At 49.8% G+C, this 10919-nt stretch overlaps 1 protein-coding gene across 1 annotated transcript; it reads right to left on the bottom strand.

Moving 5' to 3' along the window:
- Positions 1-258: 258 nt before the first annotated feature.
- Positions 259-10917, bottom strand: RPL36 (ribosomal protein L36). The gene is made up of 4 exons (XM_035117040.3): positions 10879-10917; positions 8834-8928; positions 1139-1273; positions 259-410 (listed from the first exon to the last, which is right to left on the bottom strand). The coding sequence occupies exons 2-4, from the start codon at positions 8924-8926 to the stop codon at positions 321-323; spliced, it is 318 nt and encodes a 105-aa protein (XP_034972931.1). The 5' UTR covers positions 8927-8928; positions 10879-10917; the 3' UTR covers positions 259-320.
- Between the last annotated feature and the right edge of the window lie 2 nt (positions 10918-10919).

Below are 10919 nucleotides of genomic sequence, written 5' to 3'. Positions count from 1 at the left end.
CTCCCCCCGCTTCTCTCCTGAGGTGGATGCAACCTCCCCACGTTGCACGGGTCAGGGTGACACAGCCTAGGGCAGGTATCCCCAAACTGCGGCCCTCCAGATGCTTTGGCCTACAACTCCCATGATCCCTAGCTAACAGGACCAGTGGTTGGGGAAGATGGGAATTGTAGTCCAAAACATCTGGCGGGGCGAAGTTTGGGGATACCCGACAACCCACCTCCTTGGTCTTCCTAAATCCCCACAGACGATGCTTCCAGATTTATTTCTTTGAAATAGGTTTATTGGGAGCTTTCCTTGAGGGGGGGGGGGACAGGGAGCTGCTAGTCCTTCTTGGCAGCTGCTTTCCTCATGGCCGCCAGGACATTGCTCAGCTCCTCCCTCTTCCTCTTGGCTCGGATGTGTGTGCCCACCTGGTGGAAGCAAAAAAGAAGCCGTCAGACCCCAAGAATGGCGGTGGGGTGGGGTGTGCAGGGGGTCTTTCAGAGTGGGACCCGCGTGGATTATGGGGCAAATCTTGTACTGAGGCAGAGGGATCCAGCCCTGCAAACTCCCCCCAGTCAGCAAGGCGGGATTTGGGACTGGCTGCCTGCGGGCTGAGAGCTCAAGACTGGGGAAAGAGCCTGCTTCTCCCTTTACGCCAGTTTCCCCAACTTAGCCAGAAGGGATGATGGGAATCGTAGTCTGAAAAGTTTGGGAAGCCCTGCTCTGCACATCCAGCGGTTGCAGCTGTGCCCCATAGGCTTCTGGGATGAAGGCAGTAGCTGGAGGGGGACTCGGGTACGAGGTGGCGCCCTGGTGCCAGCTTGGGCTACTTTCTGCCATAGTGTTAAGGGCAGGGGAAAACACCCACGCTCCTCTCATGCAGGGCATTGGAAGTCTCCCCTTATGTTGTCAATCTTTGGAACTCTCTGCCACAGGATCGGACAAGTTCATGGAGAGGGCTGGTGATGGCCGGCAGCCCTAGTGGTTTTGTCCTGCTGCCAGTTGGGAGGCAGCGATATCCTGATTTCCCACTGGGGCAACTGGCCTAACCCTGCAGGCTCCCCCATCCTGGCCAACTCAGGCCGGTGCTTGCCGCTTGGCCACTGCATTGCGGATGCCGCCCCACCCCCACCCTGCCCAGTTTCGGAGCACACACCCTTTTCTTGATGAACTTCAGAGCTCGCTTGTCTTTGGAGACCTTGAGAAGCTCCATCGCGCGCCTCTCGTAGGGGGCGAAGCCGCACACTTCCCGGATCATGTCCCGGACGAACTTGGTGTGCTTGGTCAGCCGCTGGAGTAGGAGAGATACAAGAATTAAAGCAATACAGTGGAAAAAATATTCATTTCTGATTTATTTTTTTGCCCTGCAGAGTTTAGCTCAAGCTGGCAGAGCACGAGAGACTTCCTCTCAGGGTCAAGAGTTCAAGTCAGACCTTGGGCAAAAGATTTTTCAGTTCCAAGATAACAGGCCTCCTGATACACGCATACACACACAGGAACCTCGGTTTTCAAACGTAATCCATTCTGCGAGACCATTTGACTTCGGAAACGTTCAAAAACTGAAAGCGGAAGCCTCAATACAATAGGGAAACTCAAAGCGGAAGCCGCATGGCATGTTCGGCTCCCGAAAATTGTTCGAAAACCGAAGCAGTTACTTCTGGGTTTTCAGCATTTGGGTTCCGAAACGTATGACAACGGAGACGTTCGAGAACCGAGGTTACGCTGTATATATAATTTTTATTAAATTTTATGTTTTCCAATTCAAAATACTACTTTTTACATCCTTAGGATATCAGCGAGTTCCATTCTTCTCTTTCCATGGTTCGTTTTGCATATCATAAACCCCTGCATATTTTACAAAAACTAAACCATTCAGGATTCCTTTACTGCATCCATCAAACCTCATTTACACTGCTGCATTTATCTTAATGCCGCCAACGTGTTCAGGTGGACACCTGCCTTTAAGCATTTATCCTGAGTGCTATGGGAAGGGCTGCAGCTCTGGCCGTGCTCTAGAGGCAGAAGGCCCCACATCCAGCCCCTGCTGCCTCTATTTAGGGCTGAGGGAAGCCACTGCCAGACAGTACAGTTTCCGTGTGCTGCTCTGGTTTGCCAGAAGCGGCTTAGTCCTGCTGGCCACATGACCCGGAAGCTATACGCCGGCTCCCTCGGCCAATAACGCGAGATGAGCGCGCAACCCCAGAGTTGGTCACAACTGGACCTAATGGTCAGGGGTCCCTTTACCTTTTAAACTTATCTACTGTTAGGTTAGAGCCGATAACTAATGAGGCTCAGCTGTCGGACTTGGCTGATAGCCCGGAACTGGAAGGGAGGCTTGCTTTGATAAAGGAACTGGCTGGGAGGGGTGAGCAAATGGCAGAAATAACTCAAACCTCAGAAGAGAGTTTGTCCGAGTCTGTTCCTAGTTCTTTAAAGTTACAGGAACGTAGGAGGGGAGGGTTACAGGATAAGAGGAAATGGCAATTACAGAGAGAGAGGCAGAGGGCGTTGTTCGAGCGTAGGAATAAAAGGAGGTGGACTCACGCTAGAGAGCTAGATGAGTCATCATCTGATTAACTAGTGGTCTTGAGCAGGAAGTTGCAGTCTTTCTTGTGGTTACTTGCCTTTGTTTTTGTCTATTTGGAATAAATCTCACTATTTACACACAGACTGTGTGCTAGCCATTGCTGTTGCTTACAGCATGACTCATCTAACTTGCTGCTGAAGGGGAAGCACGTAGATTTAAGCAAGAATGGAAGAAAAGGGGAAGCAGCAACCGGCTGGGGATTTATCAGTCGGCGCAACAGCAATGGAGATGAAGTTAGAAGATAATACTGAAGCTCTCTGGGCAGAGAACCAAGAGTTGAAGGCAAGATTAGCACGGCTGGAAGGAGTGACCTCAGAACAAGCAAGACAACTCTCTGACTTATCTGGCAGGCAAGTGGCAAAGAATTTTGTTCCCCTTCCCCCACGTTTTAGTGGGAGCGGTGCAGAGTATGATTCATTTCGGGCTTCCTGCTTGTATTATTTAAGGCTTAAGGGAGAAGAATACAGAGATGATGATGCCAGAGTGGCCCTGGTGGTGGGGCTTTTGGAAGGGAAGGCGCGGCAGTGTATTGCCCCTTACCTAATGTCTAATGACCGAGTGCTCACCAACTTATCAGCCTTCTTGAAGCTTCTGGATAGCATGTTCAGGAATCCTGCACAAGAAGCAGAGTGGGAACAGGAGTTCTTGAGCCTTAAGCAAGGAAAGGGAACTGTAGCACAGTTCTGGTCCTCTTTTGTGAGACTTGCTAGACAACTAGGCTGGGAAGGAAAGGCCTTGGTTGGATTGTTTAAGGCGGGACTCAGTGAAGAGATTCGGGTGGAGTTGGCAAAAAATCCTGGGTTGAAGACCTTGGAAGAGGTGGCACAAGTCGCCTTGCAACTAGACCTGAGGTTCCAATCGCTGGATAGGTTGCGTAGGGGCCAAGGAAGGTCAGAAAGCCGCAGGACATTTGTGCCCTTAGAGTTGCCGGATTCACGAAGGGTGGAGGAAAAAGCACCCATGCAACGTAGTTCTATCAGAAGGGGTACAACACCTAGTATTACACACGCTGAGAGAGAGAGAAGGTGGAGAGATCGGTTGTGCTTTATCTGCGGCTCCCCCAATCACATGGCTCGTCAGTGTACTGTAGGAAGAAACCGAGGTGCGCTGTCTGGCACAAATGTAACAACACCTGGAGAGGGCATAGTGGAGCAGTCGGGAAACGAGATGACCCAGCCCGTTCTGGAGGCCTCGGGTTGGGGGAAAAGAGACCCGAAGGGCTTCCACCTGGACCGATCTTACCAGTAATTACAGCATTTGCAACGCTACGACTCCCAGATGGAAAGGGCGAGCGTGTGGAAGTTCTTATTGATTCTGGAGCCTCGACTGATTTTATAGACATGGACTTGGTGAGCAGGTTGGGAATAGAGACACAATCATTGGAAGAACCTTTAGAAGTTAGAACTATTGATGGTAGAGTGTTGCTGTCTGGCTGTGTGTCAGAGGCCACAATGCCAATTGGTCTAGAACTGCCGGGACACCGAGAGGTCATTGCATTCCATATCACCAGGTTGAACTCCTACCCCGTGGTTTTGGGGATGAGTTGGCTATCCCGTCATGATCCGATGATCTCCTGGGGCCAGAGATCGATGACCTTTTCGTCGGTGTATTGCCGACTACATTGTTTGGGAATCAGGGCGGAGAAGAATGGTGAGGCCAATGGTACGTCAGACTGTGGTCCGCTCACTGGGGAAGAGAGACAAATACCCCCACAGTATAAGTCTTTTAGAGACGTATTCTGCGAGAAGGAGGCAGATCGGTTACCACCGCATCGCCAGTACGATTGCAAAATAGATCTGGTGCCAGGGGCCGAGATACCTGCCAGCCGTATCTACGCTATGTCAGAAGTGGAGTTGGCAGAACTGAGGGAGTTCCTGCGAAAAAATTTGGAACGGGGTTTCATACGGCCTACCAAGACTCCGGGAGGAGCTCCAATTTTCTTTGTGGATAAGAAGAACACTTCTGAGAAAAGACTTGTCGTTGATTACAGGAAGATCAACCAGCGCATGATTCCCAGTCGTTACCCGTTGCCACGAATTGGGGATTTGCTGGAAAGATTACGGTCGGCTAAAATTTTTACAAAACTGGACTTGAGGGGGGCATATAATTTGATACGAGTAAGAGAGGGAGATGAATGGAAGACGGCCTTTAACACCAGGTACGGCACATTTGAATATCTTGTCATGCCGTTTGGACTACAGTCGGGCACGGCCACCTTTCAGGCATTTATTAATTACGTGTTTTCCGACTTGTTGGATCGTTCGGTCCTTGCTTATTTAGATGACCTATTAATCTACTCGGAGAGTCTGGAAGAACATGTACAACATGTGAAGGAAGTGTTAGAGCGTCTAAGAGAACATCGATTGTATGCTAAGTTGGAGAAATGCCACTTTCACGTAACAGAAGTGGAGTTCTTAGGCTATAGAATCACCCCAGAGGGGGTGCACATGGATCCAGCAAAGGTTCAGGCAGTAGTGTCATGGCAAAGACCCAAGACTCGCAAAGATGTACAAAGATTCTTGGGGTTTGCCAATTACTATCGGAAATTTATACCAAGGTACTCAGGCCTTACAGCTCCGATAACAGATTGTTTGAAAGGCAAAAAGGCGTTTAAATGGACGGAGGAAGCCCAGAGGGCGTTTGAGAGACTTAAGAACTTGTTTGTGGAGGAAAGATACTTGGCTCACCCAGACCCGTACAAGCCGATGGTCGTGGAAACCGATGCTTCGGACAAAGCGATTGGGGCGGTGCTTCTCCAGGAAGATGACAAAGGGGAACTGAGACCATGTGCCTTTCACTCAAGGAAATTAAACTCGTCAGAACAAAATTATACTATATGGGAGAGAGAGTTGTTGGCAATAAAGGATGCTCTACAAACTTGGCGGCATTTCTTGGAAGGGGCGCAGCATCAGGTGGAGGTACGCACTGATCATAAAAATCTAGAGTACTGGCAGACGGCTCGTCAATTGAACCAACGACAGATTAGGTGGGCGCAATTCTTTGCCAGGTTCAATTTCCGGATTAAGTATGTGTCTAGTGCTCAGAACCAGCGGGCGGATGCATTGTCCCGAAAACCGGAGTATTCCGAAATAGAGACCGGGTTAGAACGGAGATTGATCCTGAGCCCCGAACAACTGCAGCTAGCAACAATGACGGCATTAGAACGGTCAGACTTTCTCCAACAAACGCAGAAGGATGGGTTCGCTCAAGAGAAGAGGAAGGCAATACGTAAGGGGGAAGTCCAAGGGAAGGAGTTTACTGAGAGAGGAGGGCTGCTGTACAAGGGGGAAGCTCTCTATGTGCCAGAGGGAGAGCTTCGTGCGAGGGTGCTGAGACAATGCCATGACAGTCCTACAGCAGGACATTTTGGGCAGTGGAAGACGGAACGTCTGGTATCAAGGGATTTTTGGTGGCCACGGATGCAGGAGGAGGTCAAGGAGTATGTCCGGGCATGTGAAGTGTGCCAACGGTCCAAAAGACCTCGCGAAACACCAGCCGGGCTACTTCAACCACTGCCCACACCACAAGCACCGTGGGAAGGCATTGCTATGGACTTTATCACTGATTTGCCCGAGTCGCAGAAACAGACAGTGGTTTGGGTGGTAGTAGATCTGTTCTCCAAGATGGCACACTTTGTTCCTTGTAAGAAATTACCGTCGGCACAGGAGACCGCGCAACTCTTCATAGAACATGTGTTCAAATTGCATGGATTACCGCAGAAGATTGTGTCTGATAGGGGAACGCAGTTTACCTCCCAGTTTTGGAGGAGACTGATGCAATTGCTGAAGGTGGAGGTGTGCCTCTCATCGGCTCGGCATCCTCAGACAAACGGAGAGGCCGAACGGACGAACGCGACGTTGCAACAGTACCTACGTTGTTACGTGAATTATCAACAGGATGACTGGGTTGGGAAACTAGCGTTGGCTGAGTTTGCTTATAATAATGCCGTGCATGCTTCTACACAGCAGACGCCATTTTTTGCCTGCCATGGGCGACATCCACGGGTGTTTCCGGGTCAGGGTGATGGACTGGCAGTGCCTGCAGCTGAACAGTTCGCAGAAGAAATGGAAGCGTTGCACAGTATTCTGCGAGAACAGCTAGAAAAAGCGAAGGCTCTGTATAAGGCAGAAGCTGATAAACACCGGCAAGTGGGCAAGGAGATAAGGGTAGGGGACCAAGTTTGGCTATCCACTAAAGATTGGCCGAGCAAGGGACGTTGTAAGAAGTTACTGCCGCAACGGGTAGGGCCATTCGAAGTGTTGGAACAAATAAATCCTGTTTCATATAAGTTACGTTTACCAACTTCAATGAAGATGTATCCGGTGTTCCATCGGTCACTCTTATCGCCAGTAACGCCAAGACACCGGTATCAGAAGAGGAAGGAGCCACCACCTTTGCCCATCTGGGTGGAGGGTGAACCGGAATATGAAGTGGTTCAGCTATTGGACTCTCGTAGAAGGGGCAGGGGGGTACAGTATTTGGTGGCTTGGAAAGGGTACGGACCAGAGGAGAACTCGTGGGTGAATGCGAGTGATATACATGCATCTAGGCTGCAGAGAGAGTTTCACCGTAGGTACCCTAATAAACCCAAACCCCGGGGTTGGGTAGAGGAGCAGGCAGAACAGGCAGACTGGGAAGCTGAAGTGAATGGTGGGTTTGAAGAGGAGGAAGAAGTAGAAGAGTCGCAACCGGGTTGCAGTTATTGGGGAAGTGAAGAGGGAGAATGGTGGGAGGTATCTCATAACGCCCCAAGTAAGGAAGTGCGGAGGCGGGAGGAAGGAGAGGAGGCCCCTAGAGGGGGGGATGATGTTAGGTTAGAGCCGATAACTAATGAGGCTCAGCTGTCGGACTTGGCTGATAGCCCGGAACTGGAAGGGAGGCTTGCTTTGATAAAGGAACTGGCTGGGAGGGGTGAGCAAATGGCAGAAATAACTCAAACCTCAGAAGAGAGTTTGTCCGAGTCTGTTCCTAGTTCTTTAAAGTTACAGGAACGTAGGAGGGGAGGGTTACAGGATAAGAGGAAATGGCAATTACAGAGAGAGAGGCAGAGGGCGTTGTTCGAGCGTAGGAATAAAAGGAGGTGGACTCACGCTAGAGAGCTAGATGAGTCATCATCTGATTAACTAGTGGTCTTGAGCAGGAAGTTGCAGTCTTTCTTGTGGTTACTTGCCTTTGTTTTTGTCTATTTGGAATAAATCTCACTATTTACACACAGACTGTGTGCTAGCCATTGCTGTTGCTTACACTGTTAAATGGGACGCAGGTGGCGCTGTGGGTTAAACCACAAAGCCCTAGGCTTGCCGATCAGAAGGTCAGCGGTTTGAATCCCCGCGACGGGGCGAGTTCCCGTTGCTCGGTCCCAGCTCCTGCCAACCTAGCAGTTCGAAAGCACGTCAAAGTGCAAATAGTGCAAAAAGTGCAAATAGATAAATACGTACCACTCCAAGCGGGAAGGTAAACAGCGTTTCCATGTGCTGCTCTGGTTCGCCAGAAGTGGCTTTGTCATGCTGGCCACATGACCTGGAAGCTGTACGCCGGCTCCCTCAGTGAATAACACGAGATGAGTGCCCAAACCCCAGAGTTGGTCACGACTGGGCCTAATGTTCGGGGGTCCCTTTACCTTTACACTGTTCAATGTGTCTTAATGCTGCCAACTGTTTCAAGTGTACACTGTTTCCCCCCCCCCCATATATTCAACAAACATCTTCCACTCTCCTCTAAACATATGTTCTTCTTGTTCTCTTAGTCTATATGTCAAGTCTGCAAGCTGTGCATATTCCGTGAGCTTAAGCTGCCATTCCTCTTTGGTTGGGACCTGGCACATTTTCCATTTTTGGCCTAATGAAACAACGGCCGCAGTAGTGGCAGACATGAATCACCTTTTTTGCGGCGTTGTTTTTCAAACTTGGGAGTCCCTGCCATTGCCGGACTACAACTCCCACCGTTCCGATCTAGCAGGACCGGTGGGCAGGGGGTGATGGGGGCTGTAGTCTATAACAGCTGAGCACCCCAGGTTTGAGGAAACACTAGCCTGGCAATTGCAGATCCTTTACAGCAGGCACCCCCAAACTTGGCCCTCCAGATGTTTCAGGGCTACAACTCCCATCATCCAGGGGCTAACAGACCAGTGCTCAGGGATGATGGGAGTTGTAGTCCCAAAACATCTGGAGGGCCAGGTTTGGGGGTGCCTGCTTTACAGGGTCCCCAGGCGAGTTCGAGAGAGCCCAGCAACCCACCCCCCTTTCTCCCTGACCCCAAACTCACCCCACGGCGTCGGCACTGGCGTGGCTTCACCACATTCTTGGTCACCTTGTGGCCCTTGTTCAGGCCCACGGCCATCGGGTAGCGGATTGCCATGGCTAGAGAAAGGAGGGGAGGTTGTTATTACCACGTCTACACTCACCGTACAACAACCCTGTGAGGTAGGCCAAGGCAACCCTTTGGGGCTGAGCGAGGATTTGAAGGTGGTTCTGACTGCATTCTCCCCACAGAAGGCAATGAAAGCCATAACCTTGGGTGGCTTCCCAAGAGGATTTTTATTGGATTTATATACCGCCCTATAACCGGGGGTGTCTCAAGGCAGTTCACGGAATAAAATCAAGATATAAAACCACAAAATACATAATAAAAACACATGAGACACATTCACAGAGGAAGAGGTGGCGAACAATGATGGCTCCCAGCTGTGCATCTGAATAATACCTGGAGCCATGGCGAGGGAGCGTTTCTCAAACAAGGATTCTTGTCCGACTACAACTCCCATCCCATCCCTAGCCAGCAGGACTAGTGGTCAGCGACTGACCAACTCCAAATCTTTCATTATGGCCACAGGGAAGCATGAAAGCACATAGAACATGCCAGTCAAACCTTTGGTGGCACACGTGTCAATTTTAGCAGCACAAGGTCTGGCCACTGAATGATGGGATTTGTAGTCCAACAGCCGCTGGGGACCAGTTTGAGAAGCATGGCTGGGTGACCCTTTGGGCTAGATTTTATATGTGCCTTTCCCCTCTCGCCCCCTTTTAAAGTCATCTAGGCCTGTAACACCCCCATACCTTGTGGCAAGGAGTTCCACAGGGCATAGTCATTTCTTCCTCTTTATTCCACCTCCCAAAAAAAATATTTATTTGATTTTCCACAATAAAATTTACATTCACACCACAACATACTATATAAAAACAAGATTCCCAAGAATCTCCTGGACTTCTCTCCTCCCCTTTGTGGGTCTTATTGTTAACCCTTCTGCATCTTTTATAACAATCCAAATTTATATACCCTGTTTCTCATATTTTAAGACATACCCATAAAATAAGCCATAGCAGGATTTTTAAGCATTCAAGGAATATAAGCCATACCCCGAAAATAAGACATAGTGATAGGCGCAGCAGCACTGCCGGCCGCGGCAGGAGGAGAAGGAAAAAAATAAGACATCCCTTGAAAATAAGCCATAGTGTGTGTTTTTGAGGAAAAAATAAATATAAGACATGTCTTATAATATGAGAAACACGGTATATACAGTATATATCCCTTATATCCATAGCTCATTGTCACATAACGTTACAAGGGAAATTGCAATCCCACTAAGGACTGGAACAGTTCACAATGGGATGGGATATATATGTAAAAAAACACTGTCAAAAGATCAATCCGTTGGCAGGTCTTGCTTGAGCTTCGTTGTGCAATTAGGCTAATTTTATAAAATAAAACTGACAGTAAGTCAAATAACGTGGAGAAACTAAAGTCTAAGCGCGTATCTAAGGGATTTGATTCAGGAACGCAAGGGGAAGATCGGAAGCCCTGTAAAACCTCATCACAAATGTATACACAAAGCAAGTATGAATAATTGCTTATTTTTCATTTTGCCTATTGTACATTTCTGTTTTAAAGTTTTCAACCAACAAAAAAGGAAGTGTTCACGATGGTTTTTATGATAAATTGCCAACATTCCTTATTAAAGCTTTCTGACTTTTCTGGTCATTTTTGCCATTTCGGCATAATCCGTCCACCATTTCTTCCCCTTTAGGTCTCCCAATTTCCAGAGGGAGCCTGGGGGACAACCTGTGGACCCCCCCCCCCGACGGGACTCTCCAACTCCCATGATGCTCAGGGGCCACGCTCTGCCTCCAGCTGCCCCCCCATGGCCTATTAAGAGTATCAATGGGACCCGGACTGGCCCTGGAAGGGGCTGCCTCCTCCGTCCCGCCTCGGCCGGGGGCCCCTCGTGTCCCGCGGGCTCCCCGCCGCCCGCCCCGCCGCCCCTCGCCGGCGGATGGACGCGGATTCTCCCTCGCCGCCCCGGCGGAGCTCACCTGCTGCAGCTACTGCTCCGTCCAAGCCCCGCCGGAAAAAG

This window comes from Zootoca vivipara, chromosome 6 (assembly GCF_965207765.1).
Source record: "Zootoca vivipara chromosome 6, rZooViv2.hap1.1, whole genome shotgun sequence".
In the NCBI taxonomy this organism is placed as follows: Eukaryota; Metazoa; Chordata; class Lepidosauria; order Squamata; family Lacertidae; genus Zootoca; species Zootoca vivipara.
Note: the sequence above shows the minus strand (reverse complement) of the source record. Positions and strands in the feature narration are given on the sequence as shown.